Source organism: Vombatus ursinus, unplaced genomic scaffold, assembly GCF_900497805.2.
Source record: "Vombatus ursinus unplaced genomic scaffold, bare-nosed wombat genome assembly UNPS02014792.1, whole genome shotgun sequence".
NCBI classification, from domain to species: Eukaryota; Metazoa; Chordata; class Mammalia; order Diprotodontia; family Vombatidae; genus Vombatus; species Vombatus ursinus.
The window spans coordinates 8,514,652-8,532,879 of record NW_020954570.1 but is presented as its reverse complement, the minus strand read 5'-3'; the positions used below and the strand labels follow the sequence as shown (position 1 = coordinate 8,532,879).

Below are 18,228 nucleotides of genomic sequence, written 5' to 3'. Positions count from 1 at the left end.
ATTGGGATAAATCCAATTTGGATTTAATGATTAATTTCTTAGATAAAGCATGGTAATTTTTTTCCTACCAAATTGTGTTTAAAATTTTTGAATTAGTATTCATTAATAATATTCATCAATAATTTTCCTTCTCTCATTTGTCCTTTCCTGTTTTAGATATAAGGACTATATTTGTCTCAAAAAATGATTCTGCTTAGGTGCTTTCTCAGTTTATGAGAATAATTTGTGTAGTATGGATACAGATTGTTCTTTACAAATTTGATAAAATTTTCCTGTGAATTCATCAGGACCAGGAGATTTTTCCTTTGGTAGTGCTTTTATAACTAGTTCTATTTCTTTTTCTGAAATTGGGTTATTTAAGATCTCTGACAGTTTGGGTATTTTATATTTTTGTAGGTATTCACCTGTTTCTTTTGTATTCTCATTTTGTTAGCATATACCTGTGCCTAATAGCTTCTGATTGTTCTTTTTATTTTTATTTTGTTGTGACTTTGCGTTGCTCATATGCTGTGTTAGTGATTTCATTTTCTGTGCTCTTTTTCAACAGATTAGTTTATAAGATTCATCCATTTTATTGGTCTTTTCAAAGACCCAGCTTTTAGTTTTATTATTGTTTCTATGTGAGATTTTGGTTGTTTTGGAGTTTGTTTGTTTGATTTTTTTTTTGTTTCCAGTTTATTTTTCCTCTAACTTTTAGTGCTTATTTTAGGTCTGTCTATTTGTTGGTTTTCTAATTGTTTAAATGCATATTCAGTTCATTAATCTTCTCTTTTTCTGTTTTGTTAATATCTATTTGTAGGGATATGATTTTCCCCTTCTGAGTTATTTTAGCTGCATCCCAGATCTTAGATCATGGAGCCAGCTGAAATTTGTCTGTGGTGCATAATTCCTGTTTTAAAAATGTTTGAGGGGTTATAAGGATCAGAGAAAAGGTCTAGTCCTCCCCCTTGTTGGTCACATGACTCAAAAATCTGTCTTGGTTTTTTTTTTCTCATCATCATAGTTTGTCCCAATATTTTTCTTCCTCTTTCCCCCAATAACCATCATATATAACAGAGCATTTTTTTAAGAAAAAAAAATTCAGCATAAATAATCAATGCATTAAAAAAGTCTCAAAATTTGTGAATTGTACGTTTGTGGACCTCTCCTACCTCTGCAAAAATATGGGATGGGAAAGTCTTCTCATCTCTTCTTTCAAGCATACTGCCTTATAATTTTGTGATATTCACTTTTGACTTTTTTTTTCCTGGTTGTTCTTTCCACTACATTTTTGTAGTTGTGTTTCTTGTCTCAGCTTACTTCGCTCTGCATCAATTCATGTAGATATTTCCATGCTTCTTTGTATTAATCATGTTTGTTATTTCAAATAGTACCATAATATTCCATTGCATTTATGTACCATGTTTTTTTAAACCATTCTCCAGTTGATGAGCATCTGCTTTGTTTCTATTTCTTTACTACCTTGGAAAATGTGGCTAGAAAGTTTGGTATAGTGGGATTCTAATCTTATCAGTGGCTCTCTTGGGGTATAGGTTTGGTGATGAAATTGCTAGGTCAAAGAGTTTGGACATTTTAGTTATTTGCATGAATTCAAAATGTTTTCCCACATGGTTGTACTGAATCACACCTCCACCAACAATGCACTAGTATGCCTATTTTCCCACAACCACTTCAGCATTGACTCTTCCCATCTTTTGTATGCCAATTTGCAGTGTATGCAATGAAACTTCAGGATTGTTATTTGCATTATTCTTATTAAGTGATTTGAAGTGTTCTTTCATTTGGTTGTTAATTGTGAGAACTGTTTAAATCCTCTGATCTCATCTCATGATGAATGGCTTGTAGTCATATTTGCGTGTGTTTGTGTGTGTGTGTGTGTGAGAGTGTGTGTGTATCTGTTAATTGCTTATATATTTTGTATACCGTTACCAGAAAAATTTGATTGAAAGATTTTTTTCCCCATTTGTTTCCCTTCTTATCCTAGGTGCATTATTTTTGTTTGTGCAAAAGCAATTCTGCTGTTTCTGATTCCATTGAACTACCTTTCTTATTTTTTAATCAATTCTAGATGGTTTTGATGACTGCTGCTTTGTAATATAATTTTAGGATTAGAAATGCTATTCCTCTTTGTTCTGATATCTCTTTTGATGTTATAGATCTTCTATTTTTTCAAATAAATTTATTTTGTCAATTTCTGTAATGTATCCCTTTGATAATTTGATCTAACATCTGATGTGTAAATTAACTTTGGTAGTATTGTCATTTTTATTATGTTGTCACACTCAGTCAGGAGCACAGAATATTCCTCCAGCTATTAAATTGTTCTTTATTTCTTTAAGGAACATATTTTATAATTGAATCTGTATAAGTATTTTGTGTTTGGATAGATGGATCCCCAGATACTTTATGCATCTTGTAATTACTTCGAATGAGATTTCCCTTTCAATTATTGCCTCTTAGATTTTGTTATTATTATATAGAAATGTTTTTTTTTAATTTTTGTGAGTTTATTTTTAAACTTACAACTTTGCTGACTCTATTGTCTCAATTAGCGTCTTTGCTAATTCCTCAGGATACAAATAGATAGTTTTATCTCCTTTTAACCTATCTTTATGGCTTTAACTTCTTTCTCTCTAATTGGCATCTTTTGTAAAATTGACCACTCCTTCTTTCACATCCCCAACAAAATCCCTTTGTTTTCCACTGCCCCAGTCAGACTTGCCCTCATTAATCATCAACCACCTCTTCTTTAATGTTCGCCCCATCCTGTTCAGATGCCTGTTGTTGCTATCTTTTATTAAGTCTCTGGTTAATTTTCTCTTCCTCTCCCAAATGTTCTGGACCTTGTTTACTGTCTTTTTCTCCATCCTAACACCTTTGTCCTCTGAAGACTTTGGTTCTTGTTCCTTTACCTCCTCAACCCAGATGACTTCTATCCCCAGTCTGGCACAGTCATACATTAGAATGATTGTTTATTAAGCCTCTCCTCCTCCCCTCCCCCCATCACACTGAATTTTCTCACACGTGGCAAAAATCCTAATTTTAGTTTTGCTGTGATGTAATAAATTCAAACCCAGACATAGCCTATATTTTGGTATTTAATTGAAGTTTTTTGATTTGTTGGCTTTCAACAGAGGAAGCTGGTGATGTAGTGGATAGAGTGCAGGGCCTGCAGTCAGGAAGACCTGAGTTCCAATTGGACTTTGACACTTCTTAGCTGTCTGACCTGGGTAAGTCACTTAATCTCTGTCTTAGATTCCTCACCTCTAAAATGGGGATAATCATAGCACTTACTTCACAGGGATATTGTGAAGATAATGTTTATAAAAATGCTTAATAATGTGCCTGGCACATAGTAGGCACTTTATAAATGCTTATTTCCTTCTCCTTTTCAGGGTTGTTTTTTTTTTAAATGCATGCCCAATTCACTGACCTGCTCTTTTTCATTTTGATTAATTAAAGTGTTTAGAGATTTTCACCCTATGGACTGCTTTGTCCCCCAAAATTTTTTCTGCTCTCTGTTTTTTTGTCATCTGTGATGAAACTATTAGTTCTGTGATTAGTTCCTGAGGATTAAATTATTTAATCTCCAATGAATTTTTAATCTATTATTCAATAGATCTTTGCTTTTTAAAATAATATTTTATTTCTCCCAATTGCACATAAAAACAATTTTTAAAATTTGTTTTTAAAAATTTGAGTTCTAAATTGTTATCCTTGCTCCCTTCCTCCTCCACTCCCTGAGATAGTAAGCAGTCATACAAAGCATTCAGTAGTTCTTTTGGAGCTGATAGAGTTAAGTTCTCTAGGATTTGATCTTTGATCCAAGCAGCAGGAAAACTGATAAGAAGATGGGGGTTGGGAGTAGGGAAAGTAAAGGGAACTTAGGCAGTCTTGTCTTCTGGTGGTATTTAAGGTCAAGTTGTGTAATTGTGATCCTGTCTTTCAATATTTCTCTTGATTCTTGTGTTTGTATTTCAAAGTTTCTACCCAGTTTTGGTCTTTTTTCCCCTTGTGTGACTAAATTTTGTAGGGTAAATTATTCTTGGTTGTAAATCTCTTTTGCCTTTACAATATTGTATTTCAGGTTTTCTCATTTTTTTAGTAGAAGCTGCTAGGGCTTGTGCAGTCCTAATGTAGTTCTTTGGTTCTTGAACTGCTTCTTTCTGGATGCTTGCAGTATTTTTTTTCTTTGACATTGGAGCTCTGGATTTTGGCTGTGACATTCCTAGGACTTTTCCTTTTGGACTTTTGTTCAGGAGGTGCTCTGTGGATTCATTTATTTGCTCTCTGATTGATGTGGTTCTAATTGATCTGGGCACTTTTCATTTATTGTTTCTTGAAACATAGTGTCCAGCTTTTTAAAAAGAGTAGTTTTCAGGGAATCCAGTGATTCTTAAATTATCTTTGCTCCCTGCTCATCTCCTCCTAGATCCTCTGGGTTCTTAGAGCTGTCTTCCACCTATAAGGTTAGGTCCCCTTGGATCTTTGAGGCTCAGACCTCTGAATCTTCAGTGCCCTCCTGGAAGGTCCAAATAGAGTATTAGGGACCTCAGAGGTCTTAGGTTGGGGCTTTGCAGTTCTGAGGTAGAAGAAATCACCAAGATAATTTCTCACTAGATTTTTTTCCATCATTATTCAGTCCAGTAGAGTCTTCAAGATTTATCTGGATTAAGGGTAGGAGAGGCAGGCAGTCTTCCTCCTATTCAGGGTGCCACCTTGGGAAAAAAAAAAGCTATAGTAATAAAATAGTCCAAAGTAATTAGAGAAATATTAATTGTTCATTGGAAGGCTGAAAGTGCTACCTTAATTTACCTGTTCAGTGATATACCAGACTACTAAAGGATTCCTTTCTATAGCTAGAAAAAATAATAACAAAATTTATCTGAAGGAATAAAAGATCAAGAATCTCAAGCTAGATAATGAAAAAAAATGTGGAGGGAAGGCCTAGTAGTAGCAGATCTCAAGCTACAAAAAAATAATCATTAAAAATTATTTGGTCCTGCTTAAAAACTGGAGAGACTGATTAGTGGAACAGATTAGGTACACAATGTACAGAAACAAAAAAGACATAGTGCTTTTTAAACCCGAAGACCCTGGCTCCTGGAATAAGGACTCTCTGTTTGACAAAATCTGCTGGGAAAAGTGAAAAGCAGTCTAGCAGAAAGTAGGTTTACAACTAACCTCATACTATATACCAAAATGAGCTTCACATCAATACATGACTTAGATCTAGTAAGTCACTCACAAAGAAATTACAGAAGCAAGAAAGAAATTACCTATCAGGGGCAGCTAGGTGGCACAGTGGATAGAGTAGCAGCCCAGAAGTCAGAAGGACCTGAGTTCAAATCTGGCCTCAGACCAAACACTTTACACTTACTAGCTGTGTGACCCTGGGCAAGTCACTTAACCCCAATTGCCTAAAAATTAAAAAAAAGAAATTATCTTTCAGATTTGTACATAGAGAGAATCACAGAAGATAAAATGGATAGTTTTGATTCCATAAAACTAAAAAGTTCTTGCATATCAAAAACCAATGAAATTAAAATTAGAAAGGAATCCATTAACTTAGAAAAAAGCTTTATGAGAAGTTTTTTGATAAAGGTTTCATATCTAAGATACGTAAGAAATTGATTCAAATTTATAAAATGTGCTATTAATCAACTGACAAATAGTCAAAGTATATGAAGAGATAGTTTTCAAGGGGAGAATTTTAAGTTATTAGTATTCTTATTAAAATGGTCTAAATCACTAATAATTAGAGAAAGGCTAATCAAAGTAACTCTGAGTTGCTCCGCCTCATACCCACTGGATTAGCAAAGTTGACAAAAAAGGAAAATGACATATGTTGGAGAGAGCTTTAGATTTTATCTCCTTGACCTGTTTTCCAAGTCAGTTGTTTTTAATATTAGATCTCCTACATTTTTCTTTTGGTTTTTCATCTTTTGATTTTGTTTTCTTCATTGCTTATCTCATGGAGTCATTGATTTCTGCTTGACCTATTCTGATTTTTAGGTAGTCTAATACATGAGTAGTTTTTACCACTTTCTTTTCTAAACTGTTTACTCTTTCCATTTCTTTCCTCTAGAGTGTTTTTTTTTTAATTTCATTTTTTAATGTCTTGCTTCATTTCTTCTAAGTATATTGTCCTTATGGAAAATAATTTTTTTCTTTGAGTCACTGGCTCAATTTTTTTTTAACTATGTGAACCTCTTTTCTAACAAAATACTTTTTGGTTTTTTCAGCCTAATTGAGTCCAGTCTCTCAGTCTAAGCCAGATTCCTTCCTCCGTTAGTTTGTGTTGTTTCTTTGCTAAACACTGAGCTTCATTTAGTGCTACAAATTCATAAGATTTTTTTCTCTAAAATAAAAATTATTCCTCACATTCTCCTACCATTCTGGTTCCTACACTAAATGGAATGCCTCTCTAAATGAATGATTGTTTAGTAAATTAGCATCTGTAACATAAGAAAGGAAAAAGTTCTAATTGATCTGGGTACTTTTCATTTATTGTTTTTGAACCTGTTGTATTGAACCTAAAACTTCCAAATCCCAGGATGTTTTTCTTCTTTTTTTCATACAGGAAAGCTTTTCTTTTAATTTATTTGTTTTTAGTTTTCAACATTCACTTCCATAAGATTTTGAGTTCTAAAATTTCTCCCCCCGCTCCCTTTCCCCCTCCCCAAGATGGCATGCAATCTGATACAGGCTATACATGTACAATCTTATTAAACATACTTCCCCATTAGTCATGTTGTAAAAAAGAATTAGAACCAATGGGAGAAACCATAAGAAAGAAGAAACAATAACAAAAAAAGAGACAAAGAGCAAATAGTATGCTTTGATCTGCATTCAGACTCCATAGTTCTTTCTCTGGGTATGGATAGTATTTTCCATCATGAGTCTTTTAGAGTTATCTTAGACAGAAAAGCTTTTCTTACCTGTTAATTTTCCATATTTCCCAAGAATTTGGGGGCATTGGTTGGAGAGTAAGGTGTTATCTGTTTCTTCTGCTTACATATTTATGCTTTGAAATCTTTGAACATTGTAATTAGTCAGTGGAGGGGAGAAAAAGGAAGTTCATGTAGTCTGACTCAACCTGTGACTGACTTTGCCTGTTTTATTGGAGAAGGGTGCTTGTTTATATGTGTGGCCCTTGCTAAAGTCTGAGAAATCCCACCTCAGCCCAGGAACACATCCCTGGCACAGGTGGCCTAAGGTAAGAACAGGCCTTTTGGTCAAACAAAGAAACAAAAAATGCCATTGAGTTTGTTCCTGTCCTGAATTTCTTACTTAACTCTTAACTCTTTAGCAACTTCCGGATTTAAAGCATTCTGTAAGCATAGCGAACGTGATTTATGATATCTCAGGGCCTTTTCTGTAGTACTTCTTATCAATTAATTTATATTAATGAAGATAGAATGGTACCCTCAGGTACAAGAATCCTAAATAATGATCATATCCTTATTGAAAGGATTATAGCAGCACTGAAACAGAAATTATGAAATGAATTATAGTCAATAGTGTTTAGCTGTTTTAGATTGCTTATTTCATCCTTTTTTTCTTTATCACTTATCTTGAAATTATTAATCTGTTCCTTTAAATTAATCAATTAATAGGCATTTATTAAATGTCTACTATTTGCTAGGCACTGGGGATCCAAATACAAAAGTAGAACAGTTCTTGCCTTCAAGAAACTTACTTTTTTAATAGGAGGCTACAACCCACTTAAAGACAATTGAGTACAATATATATGCAAAATAAAAATACACTGTATGGGCAGGGATCAATACTTGGGGCAATTGGGATTGACTTATTTTGCCTACTTGTGTAAAGTAATCATTTGATAGCTTAATTGATACTGTCTTAAATCTGTCAACTATTTTTATTATGTTGGCATTGACCAACTATGAATAATGAACATTTCTCCAGTTGTTTAGTTGTTCCCTTATTTATGTAAAGCATATTTATAAAATTGTTACAAATGTTTTGGTAGACTAACTCCTAGAATTTTGTGAATTAATTCATTATTTTAAATAAGGTTTCTCCTCTAATTATTATTTTTTTGTTTGTAGTATATAGAAATATTGATGCTGTTGTAAATTTATTGCGTATGCTACTACATTTATTGAAGCTATTAATTGTCTTGATGAGTTTCTTTTTTGATTTTCTAGGGGCTTCTAAGTAAACCTGTGTCATCTGCAAATTGGAATAATTGTGTATTCTATTTGCTGATCTTTGTATTGTCTTATATAATATAATTATAGGGCAGACAGGTGGTATAGTGGATAGAATGCTGGGCCTGCAGTTAGGGAGACCTGAGTTCAAATATGGTCTCAGATACTCACTAGCTGTGTGATCCTAGACAAGTCACTTAATCCTATTGCCTCGGTTTCCTCATCCGTAAATGAGCTAGAGAAGGAAATGGCAAACCACTACAGTATCTTTGCCAAGAAAACCCCAGATGGGGTCACAGAGAGTCAGACACAACTGAGATGACTGAACAACAATAATATCATAACATTGTAATATATTATTATATCATAATGATTCTGTAATTATATCATATACATTTTATCTGATTAATATAAATATAATTTTTGGAACTTCATAAAATAATGAGTAGGATAGGAATCCTTGTGTTATTTCTATACTTATTAGAAAAGCTTCTAGGGTTTCTCCATAATAAATAAATGCTAATTTTTGTTTTAATGTCATTTATATACATTATTGTGATGATATTAAAAAAAAGACTCATCCATGTCTGTGCTTTTTAGGGATTTTTTGTTGGGTGGAAGGAAGAAGCCAGGAAATAGAGAGAAGATGAGCCTAAGAAAAATCTATAAACATATAAATATTCACATTAGGGAAAGGAATAAAGTGTGAGTACATCAAAAGTCATATATGAGGGTCATTGGAAAATCAAAGGATCACATAAGAATAAGGCTTGTGATTGGGAGCCTTGATTCTAGAATGCCCTTGAATAGATAGGAGTAAGAAACAGGAGGAATAAAAATATTATTAGGACATAGTAGACATTTCTTAAATGTGTAGCGGGCCCATGAAACTTAAGGGTTTAGTAGTCTTTGCATCAATCAGTAGTGTTTTAATGGCTGCAACCTTCTTCTTGAAACAAATTTATCTTTTATAACACCAATCTTTTTTCAGTGATGCCATATAACTTCAAAAACTGGAATACCACAGTCTCTGAAGAATTAAAAGTTATAGGTCAATCAAAAGGCAATGAAGAGAATCCTAGTTGGTATGAGAAGGCTACAATATATACCAATGAATAACTGCGAAGAAGAGGTGTCATGAAAGATAAAATGTATTTTCAGAAATATATGACTGAAAAAACAAGTGGGCCAGGAAGCTCCAGGAGAGAAAATAAAAGTGATTTTGAGAACAAGAGGATAGATAACCCATGTGTGCCATTGATCATCAAATGATATCAGATGATCTAGATGACCTTCATCTAGCATGTTAGGTAGATTCTCTGTGGAAGATTTATGGAACTACATGAAAAATAGTTGTAAAGGATAAGGTGTCAAAGTGTTATGATCTATGGCCATACATGGAGAACCCATGTCTATGTAATCACAGATCCATCAAAATATATAATCAGTAATGAATGATAAGACTTTTCAAAATAAATTATTACCGTACTTAAATTTAATGTCCTATGTAGTCTCATCCAGTTTCCAATATGATAGGCCTATGAATTAGTGTGCTTGCTTATAGGAGTCAGTTGGACTCATAATTTGGAGGATTCTAGTTTCATTTCATTCTAGGTTCATTCCTTCAAATGCCACTTCCTTCCAAGCTGTATCTGTATCAAAACTCTGGTATAACATTTAGATTATCCCAAAAAGTTGATCTCGCTTCAATTGTGTGCATGATGCAGAGGATTATTTTACATTAGTTTGTGATCATGGTAAGGTAAATATAAATATAATAACTTTGTTATCTAGTATAGGAGAGCAGTAGCATAATTAATACAAAATTAATTTCTCTTGGGCCTTGGAATGTTTTTTGGACAGTTATACTTAAATAATGGGATATTTAGATATTCACTCTTAAGCCTCAAGAGAACTTTGTTGAAAATTTAGTCTTTGTTGCTGCCTCTCAATTATTACCTGGTTTATGTTATGTAAGTAACATATTGTAGTCAAGAGGAATTGTCATAAGCTTACTTTATTCATTTTCATGTATTATGTATCCCACCTTTCTGGAATAGAAATGTTTGGTGCCTTTGAGTGGTGTTTTGATTTTAAAGGCCTTATCTTGGTTTGCAAATTTCTTTCTGGTGTATTGTGAAGAAAATTTTCTAAACCTTAAAAAGCTAAATAAATGTAAGCTGCTGTTATTTGGGAAATTAAAGAATGAGGTTGACAACAAATTTTATCATGACATTTTCCTTAATTATCTTAAAATTGTGGAAGCAAGATTTTTTAGATTATTAAGAAATTCAAGATCATGAAGTAGCTAATTTTTTGAGCCTATCAAAATTACTTTCTCTACTATTTATATAGTATATGTATCATACATTTTGTTTCAGTAATTTTGCAAAAAAATTTCTTATTGTGAAATTTATTTTGAACTAATTTTTACGGATAGCTTAAAACATGGATAAGCAGGTTTAGTTACATAGGCCATGACTACCTCAGAACAGTCCAATTTGTTGTGATAATGTAATGAAATTGAGTTTAAACATAACATATAATAAAAGTTACTTTACTAATAACAAAGGATAAAAAGGATACAGTTTCTAAGGTCAAACATATAGTAATTCAGATAACACTGTAAAATAAAGTTGGTTGGAACTATATCCTAGAGGGCCTTTAAGTGCCCATGTTGTTGTTTGTTTTCCCTCTGTTGGCAGGAGGGAGCTTATAAAGGTTTTTGATCAAAGCAGTGACATAGACTTGTGTGTTAGAGAAATTAGTTTGGCAGTTGTATGAAGAATCAATTTGACAGAGGAGGACTACAAATGGAGAAAGCTATTAGGTTGTTACAGTAAGCTAAGGGAGAGGTGATGAAGGCTTAAACTGGTATTGTGTGACAAAATAATGATGATAGCCGACACTTGTATTGCATTTTATTGCTAACTGCCTTACTTGTATTATCTCATTTGAGCATCACAATAGACCTATTAGGTAGGTACTGTAGGTATTATCATTCCCATTTGATATACGAGGGGTTTCAGAGAGATCAAGTGGTTTTGATTTGCTCATACATAGTCACACAGCTAGGAAGTATCACAAGTAGTATTTAAATCAAGTCTTGCAAACTTTTAGTCTGATCTGCTTTATAGTCCATACTATGGATGTGAGGGAGAGAGGAGTACTTAAAAATGGTTATTATTATGTATGAGTTCACTGTGTGTGTTAAGTATTTCAAGAGGTATCCCTCAAATAATTTATATTCAGATAGGTCATACTTAGGTCAAATAGTAACCAAGACAGTTCTGAGTCTGACAATAGAAAAATTCTAGTGATAATAAAACTAGCATGAAAATGCCCTTAGAAATAAAGTCTTATGTTTATTTGAAATTAGAATTTGAAATTTGGCATTATTTGGAACACTTGAGTAGTAGTAAATTTAAGAAAGTGATTCAAGCATTAATAGCCTTGAAACTAAGGACAAAACCATTGTGGACTAGAAAAAGGATTAGCATATACTAAGCAACCTATATTGATTATTAAACATCAATTAGGTAGAAACCTTAATAATATGTTAGGTTATATTTTAGAAGACAAACCATAAATTGGTCTTTTCAATTTTTTTCAAAAATTAATTTCCATATACTTTGAAAATAATCTCCTATGTTTTTTAACCCATAGTATTAATGCTCAGAATGATGATCCTAAAAAAAAAAAATGATCCTAAGGACTGGAAAGATCTCTTTTTTCACTTAAATAGATATTGTCTTCCAATGCGCATTGCTTAATAAGATAGGAGATTGCACCATAGGACTAGAGAAAAAATTTCAAAAGGAGGGTTGTAATTAACCCTAAACTAACAAATTAACCATTTGGACAAATTGAACTTATTAGGTATAATTGTCAAATAGCTTAGAATGAAGTTAATTATGACTGAAATCTTGATAGGCTATAGATTCTTGGAATCCTGACAAAATCCTTTATGGAGAAAGATTGAAACCATTGAATTATGCAATGAAACTTATAGAAATAATCAGTTGGTTATATAGAAGCAATTACACCTATTTTAGAAGACTCACACATCCTAGTGTACATGTATTCTGTGGTGTGGGATTGGGGGAATGCAGTATATCTTAATGAGAAATGCTGAATTGACTCAGAAAGCCTCTGTTTAAATTTCTGTACTGCCACTCAGTACCTTTGAGATTTGGGGCAAGCCCTTTGCTCTCTGAACCCTAGTTTCCATCTCTTTAAAATTAGTAGTATGTACTAAATAGGGATAGGGACTAGACTTGTAATTTTATTAATTTAGGAAAACTTCTACATGTAATACTCCTAATAATAATGGAGAAACTCATGCCAGTGCAGGTTAGTACGTTGTCTTCAGCTTACGCTCTTAATGACTTGCCTGGGCCTCTGAGATATTAAGTAACATCCCTAGGGTTGCAGAGGGTAGTATGAACAGTATAAAACATTTCTGCCCTTACTAGGTCACTGAGGTGGTCTTCCTGGCTCCAAGTCCACCTCTCTACCCATTATATCTCCTTGCTTCTGTGAACTAGATACATTCTAAAATCCTAAATAGGAGAACCAAGATTTTTTTTTAAAAAAACTCATTCTCTTAACTTAGTGCCTAACAGTACTTTGTGCTGAATAGCACTGCTTGTTCAGTTTGTTGAATTCAAGTTTGTTGAATTTTTAGCTGTTTGTCAGAATTCCTGTATAAGGATTAATGTAAAACTTTTGGACTAAGTTGATGAAAGCCTTAACATGTGCGCATATTTACACAGCTTTTCTTCTGTTAGAATATACACACATACATATATACATTTATATGCACATATCTATGCACATATCTATACACATATATACAAGTCTTTTCCGTTAGAATATACACCGACACATTTGTTGTAAACCTCCTAACAGTAAAAAAAATTTTAGCGTGTATCCCTAATATTTGTATATTTATGAACCATATGTATGTACATATATACTAATGCATTATAAATATGCTGATTGTACTAATGTATATTATAAAATGAGTAGCTTGGTGGTACAGTGGATAAAGTGCCAGGCCTAGAACCAGGAAGACTCTTCTTCCTAAATTGTAATCTGCCCTCAAATGCTTACTGGTTGTTTGACTCAGGGCAAGTCACTTAACCCTGTTTGTCTCAGTTTTCTCACCCGTAAAAATGAGCTGGAGAAGGAAATAGCAAACTACTCCAGTATCTTTGCCAAGAAAACCCCAAATGGGTCACAAAAAGTCAGACATATCTGACACAGTTAAAAACAACAAAATATTATAAAACATTTTAAAACACTGAGATAAATCTGAAAAATATTTTAAAATAATCTAAAATTTTATTAACAGTATAAAAACATTTCTTCCCTCATTAAAATATTATAATTATACTTTTCTTTTTTTTAGGCAGTTGGGGTTAAGTGACTTGCCCAGGGTCACACAGCTAGTAAGTGTCAAGTTTTGGTCTGAGGCTGGATTTAAACTCAGGTACTCCTGAATTCAGGGCTGGTGCTCTATCCACTGCGCCACCTAGCCAGCCTGTAATTATGCTTTTTATAACATACTTTTAGTAAGAACAATGTGATGTAATATATTGTTTCAAAAGTCTCAACTTCACTCTTTGCAATAGTGATTCAAGGGGCTATTTTCTGATTTTGATACTTAGTTTTAATGGCAACCATAGCTGAAAAAGATCCCTCGGAGAAATACATAGATCTATACTGTTGGTGGAGTTGTAAATTGGTTCAGCCAGCCTGGTACACAGTTTGGAATGATGCGCCCACTAAATTACTAAACTGTTACTACTAGGGCCTATATGTCCAAAAGTATAGCACCTCTTTTTGTAGTAGTAAAGTACTGTAAACTAAAGGGGTGCCCGTCAATATGCTTAACAAATTGTGGGAAATGAATGTAATGGAATATTGCTATGCTATAAGAAATGATAAAAGAAATAATTTCAGATAAATTTGGAAAAGCTTAAAGGAATTGATACAGAGTGAAGTGAGCAGAATCAGGAGAACAATTTGCATAATAGCATTAATATTGTAAATACAACTTTGAAAGACTTAAGATCTCTCATCAGCCCAGGCACCATCTCTGATTTCTGAGGACCAATGATGAGGCCTGCCAACCACCTCCAGACAGAAAGGTGATGGACTCAGGGTACTGAGGTTGATTGAGGCATACATTTTTGGACACTCCTGGGGAAGGAGGGTTTACCTGTCCCTATTTGCAGCCCAGGTCCTATGGGAGATCTGGACAATGTGGGACGTACCATATTCTATCAGTCCACACCAAAGATTAGGCCTTGAAAGAGTCCTTGCTCCTGGGGAAGCACATATTTATTGAGTCCCTACTATGTATCAAGCTTTTTGCTAAGTATAGGAGATATAAACAGCTGTCATTTGGTTCCTATTGTAGCATGGGCCCCCTGGAGTCCAAGTCATTAGCAAAGCCTGGGCCTGGAGCCATGAAAGTATTTGCTGTAGCTGTGGTGGAGGAATAACTGCCTACCATGCTTCTTGCTTGGGAAAGTGTGCGTACAGCTGACTTACTACACAGTATACTCCAAATTATGCAGACAGGGAGAGAGAGAAGCAGAGATAGATAGTTTGCGGTTGCATATGTACTGAGCAGTTGTGCTACTCTCCTCAATCCTAATTTTTTTCATGCAGCTCAAAGGATTACCTTGTGTACCTTACTCTGGAGATTTCTGATGTAGATCACCTCCCTTATTTCCTAGATGGAGAGTTATAGTGTGTTTTCTTTCAGTTGCAATTGTAAAGTGACTTTCGAAGATTTAGTTGACTTTATGTTAAGTATTTTTTGAAATATGTCTTATGATAATGGCTGTTTATTATCTATTACTGTACACATAACCTCTTTGTGCTTAATTTTCCTTATCTTTAAAATAAGAATATTTGACCGGATGGTATCTGAAGTCTTTTGTAAATCTGTATCTGTGGTCCAGTCAACCTATAGTATTAATCTGTTTGACATAGGCTAGTGTAAGTGACTTATAGTAAGCCACCAAAATAAAAGTTACTACATCCTATTGTGATATATAGGTAAAAGTATCTTTGCTCTTGATTGCTGAACATTATTAATTTATATACTACTAAGACATTAAAAAATATTTGCCCATTCTTCTATACCAAATGAAAATGGGACCCAAACTCAAATAGAAATGGGGCCCACTAATCCATATATAAGAATCTCTCTAGGCTGCATATTGACTTGGTTTTAAAATATAATATTATGTTTTGTTGTATTTTTATTTATTTTGTTAAATCTTTTGCAATTTTGTTAAACATTTCCAAATTCCATTTTAATCTGATTCAGACCCCACTCAGGAGTGTGTGGCCTGTGGACTACATATTTAACATCTCTTTTCTAGATAAGACATTCTCCTCTCCTTTTCTAATTTATTTAGATATGTCCATTTTTTTTTCAAACTTTTTCAGCAATGGGTCAGGAATCTGGAAAACCTACCTGGCCAAAACCAGCTGGAGGCTATCAGACAATAACAGGCAGAAGATATGGAAGAAGACATGCATATGTTAGTTTTAAACCATCTTTAACCAATCAAGAAAGGAGCTCAAGTCAACAGAGTGGTGAATGTGAAGGATTGGAACTAGATGATGTTCAGAAGAAAAAGGCATCGTGTGAGTAGTGATGTGATTATTTTATAGATTATTAATGGTTGATTTTTTTAATATTCTTTGAGATTACTTATAGTTTCATTTACTGTTTTCCATAATTCTAAGTGAACTGAGTCCTAACCATTTTACCATAGGGCATAGCATTTTTAAATTAAATTTAATGTTCTTAGTATGTTTTAAGAAAAGAAAGTAGTATTTTAAAATAGGGCAGATAATTAAAGTATAACTACTGTCATAACAGTAATTATGTCCCTTCAAAAGAGTGATCCAAAATGTTTATATAATCACAGAGCCCCTTAAAGTTTTAAGGTATAATTTGGTATAGTATAAAAAACAAAGGATTAGGACTAGGAGACCCCAGTTTGTTGAGCAACCATCTATGTGACCTTGGGAAATTTACTTCCATTTTCTTGACCTTAGTTTTGTCATTTGTAAAAATGAGAGGTTGGACCAGATTTCTCAGGTTCTCACCAGTTCTAACAAGCTTTCAGTCATTCCAGAAATCTACTCTTCATCAGCCCTGACAGTTGTTTTGTTTTTCTAACCTATTGGAACACCTGGAGTATCAAGGTAGAGGCAAGAATATCCCATGTCCTTGACAGTGTTAATAATTAAAAGATTCTTTTATTGTGCCAAAATCTGCCTCCCTGTACCTTCCAGATATTGGTCCTAGTTCAACCCACCACAAAAACACAGAATAATTCTAAGTCCTCTAAAAGCCTTTCCAGGTATCTTTTATTCTGAAAAGTTAATTTAAGAAAAGGCTATATACTCATTTTTCTCCTTCTTGCATTTACATTTTGTTTTCTTGATTTAATTCTTATTCCTAAAGAAATCTTTAATTCTAAATGGTCTATGTATATATGAGTAGATTACCATGATTTTCTTATTTTTAATATAAATACGAAGTAATACAGGTAACCAAAGTTTTTTGTTGTTAGACTTCCTTAAATATTCATTTATTTTAAAATATATTTTATTTTATTTATTTATTTATTTTAGGGCAATTGGGGTTAAGTGACTTGCCCAGGGTCACACAGCTAGTAAATATCAACTGTTTGATCTGAGGCCAGATTTGAACTCAGGTCCTCCTGACTTCAGGGCCGGTGTTCTATCCACTGCTCCACCTACATGCCGCTATAATTTTTTTTGGGGGGGTAGGCAGTGGGGTTAAGTGACTTGCCCAGGGTCACACAGTTAATAAGTGAGCCTGAGAAATCTGGTCCAGCCTCTCATATTTACAAATGATGAAACTAAGGTCAAGAGAATTGAAGTAAATTTCCCAAGGTCATATAGGTAATTGCTCAATAAACTGGGGCCTCCTAGTCCTAAGTTCTGGAGTGTCTGAGGCTAGATTTGAAATCAGGTCCTCCTGATTCCAGGGCCGGTGCTCTATCCACTCTGCCACCTAGCTGCCCCTTAAAATATATTTTAAAGATGTCACCTTTGATTTCATTCTTTGGATTGTTTTTTTTTTTCCTTTGGACATGAGCAAACCTAATTCCATTCTAGATTTTCTTTACTTTAATAAATAAAACTGACTACTTAAGTGAATATCTATCTCAGATTTAACACTTCAGTGATATGAGTTTTTCTAATTAATAATAATCACTGTAGTTGATCATATTTTCCAGCTATGTAGTTTCTTTTATTCTAATATCTCTGTTTTTTCTGTTACTGAAAGATAGTCATACTTTAGCAAATCATAAAATAGTTAAATTATTTCATCTAAGGCCCCATAAGAATACCTCACATCTCACAGGATTAAATTAAAAATAATCTTCACTATGAAAAACTCAAGGTGATATTGCCATTATTGTCATTAATCATATAGCATAAAATGCATTGCAGTAATTTCTTATTGAGCTGAATCTGTTATGAAATAGTCACAGCTATTATCTTCTGATTGACAACAAAATCTGGCAGATTTCCACGTTCTGTAAATCTTCATCAAATGTGTGCAAAATCTGTTTTTATCATTAGCATTTTATGGCATTGTTATAAGCAGAACGTAATCTTTGATATTAGCTGGTAATAGATGGAAATACAGTTTTTCAAGATGTTAGATTAAAGCCAGAACGTGTGATTAAGCTATTCTTCTTATTGCTAATTTTTCAATAATCACTTCTTATATGCCATGGCTATTGATTTATTGAATAAAATAATAGAAAAAACATAATTTTCTGAAAAGCTGACCAAAGTCATTGTCCACTCCCTTGTCTACTGAAAAATATTAGTGGTGGGAGCCAAGTGAAAAGTCAGCTATAGCATACTAATAGAGGAGATTGACAGAATGTGATGATGTGGATAGGTTCATCATTGTGACTCTCTTAGCAAGTTAATCACCTAGGTTTCCAGCAGGAGTCACTAGAGAGCCTCCCCC

At 33.5% G+C, this 18,228-nt stretch overlaps 1 protein-coding gene across 5 annotated transcripts in view; it reads left to right on the top strand.

Moving 5' to 3' along the window:
• Positions 1–18,228, top strand: part of PJA2 (praja ring finger ubiquitin ligase 2) — a 125,057-nt gene that overhangs the window by 48,984 nt on the left and 57,845 nt on the right. For 3 of the 5 annotated variants that reach the window (XM_027869245.1, XM_027869246.1, XM_027869242.1), the window contains exons 1-2: positions 3,192–3,230; positions 15,648–15,848. In XM_027869245.1, coding sequence (XP_027725046.1) covers positions 15,650–15,848 — 199 coding nt within the window. In that variant the 5' untranslated portion in view covers positions 3,192–3,230; positions 15,648–15,649. Of the gene's footprint in view, positions 1–3,191; positions 3,231–15,647; positions 15,849–18,228 lie in introns of those variants that run through there. The other 2 variants (XM_027869243.1, XM_027869244.1) reach the window with 1 other exon arrangement.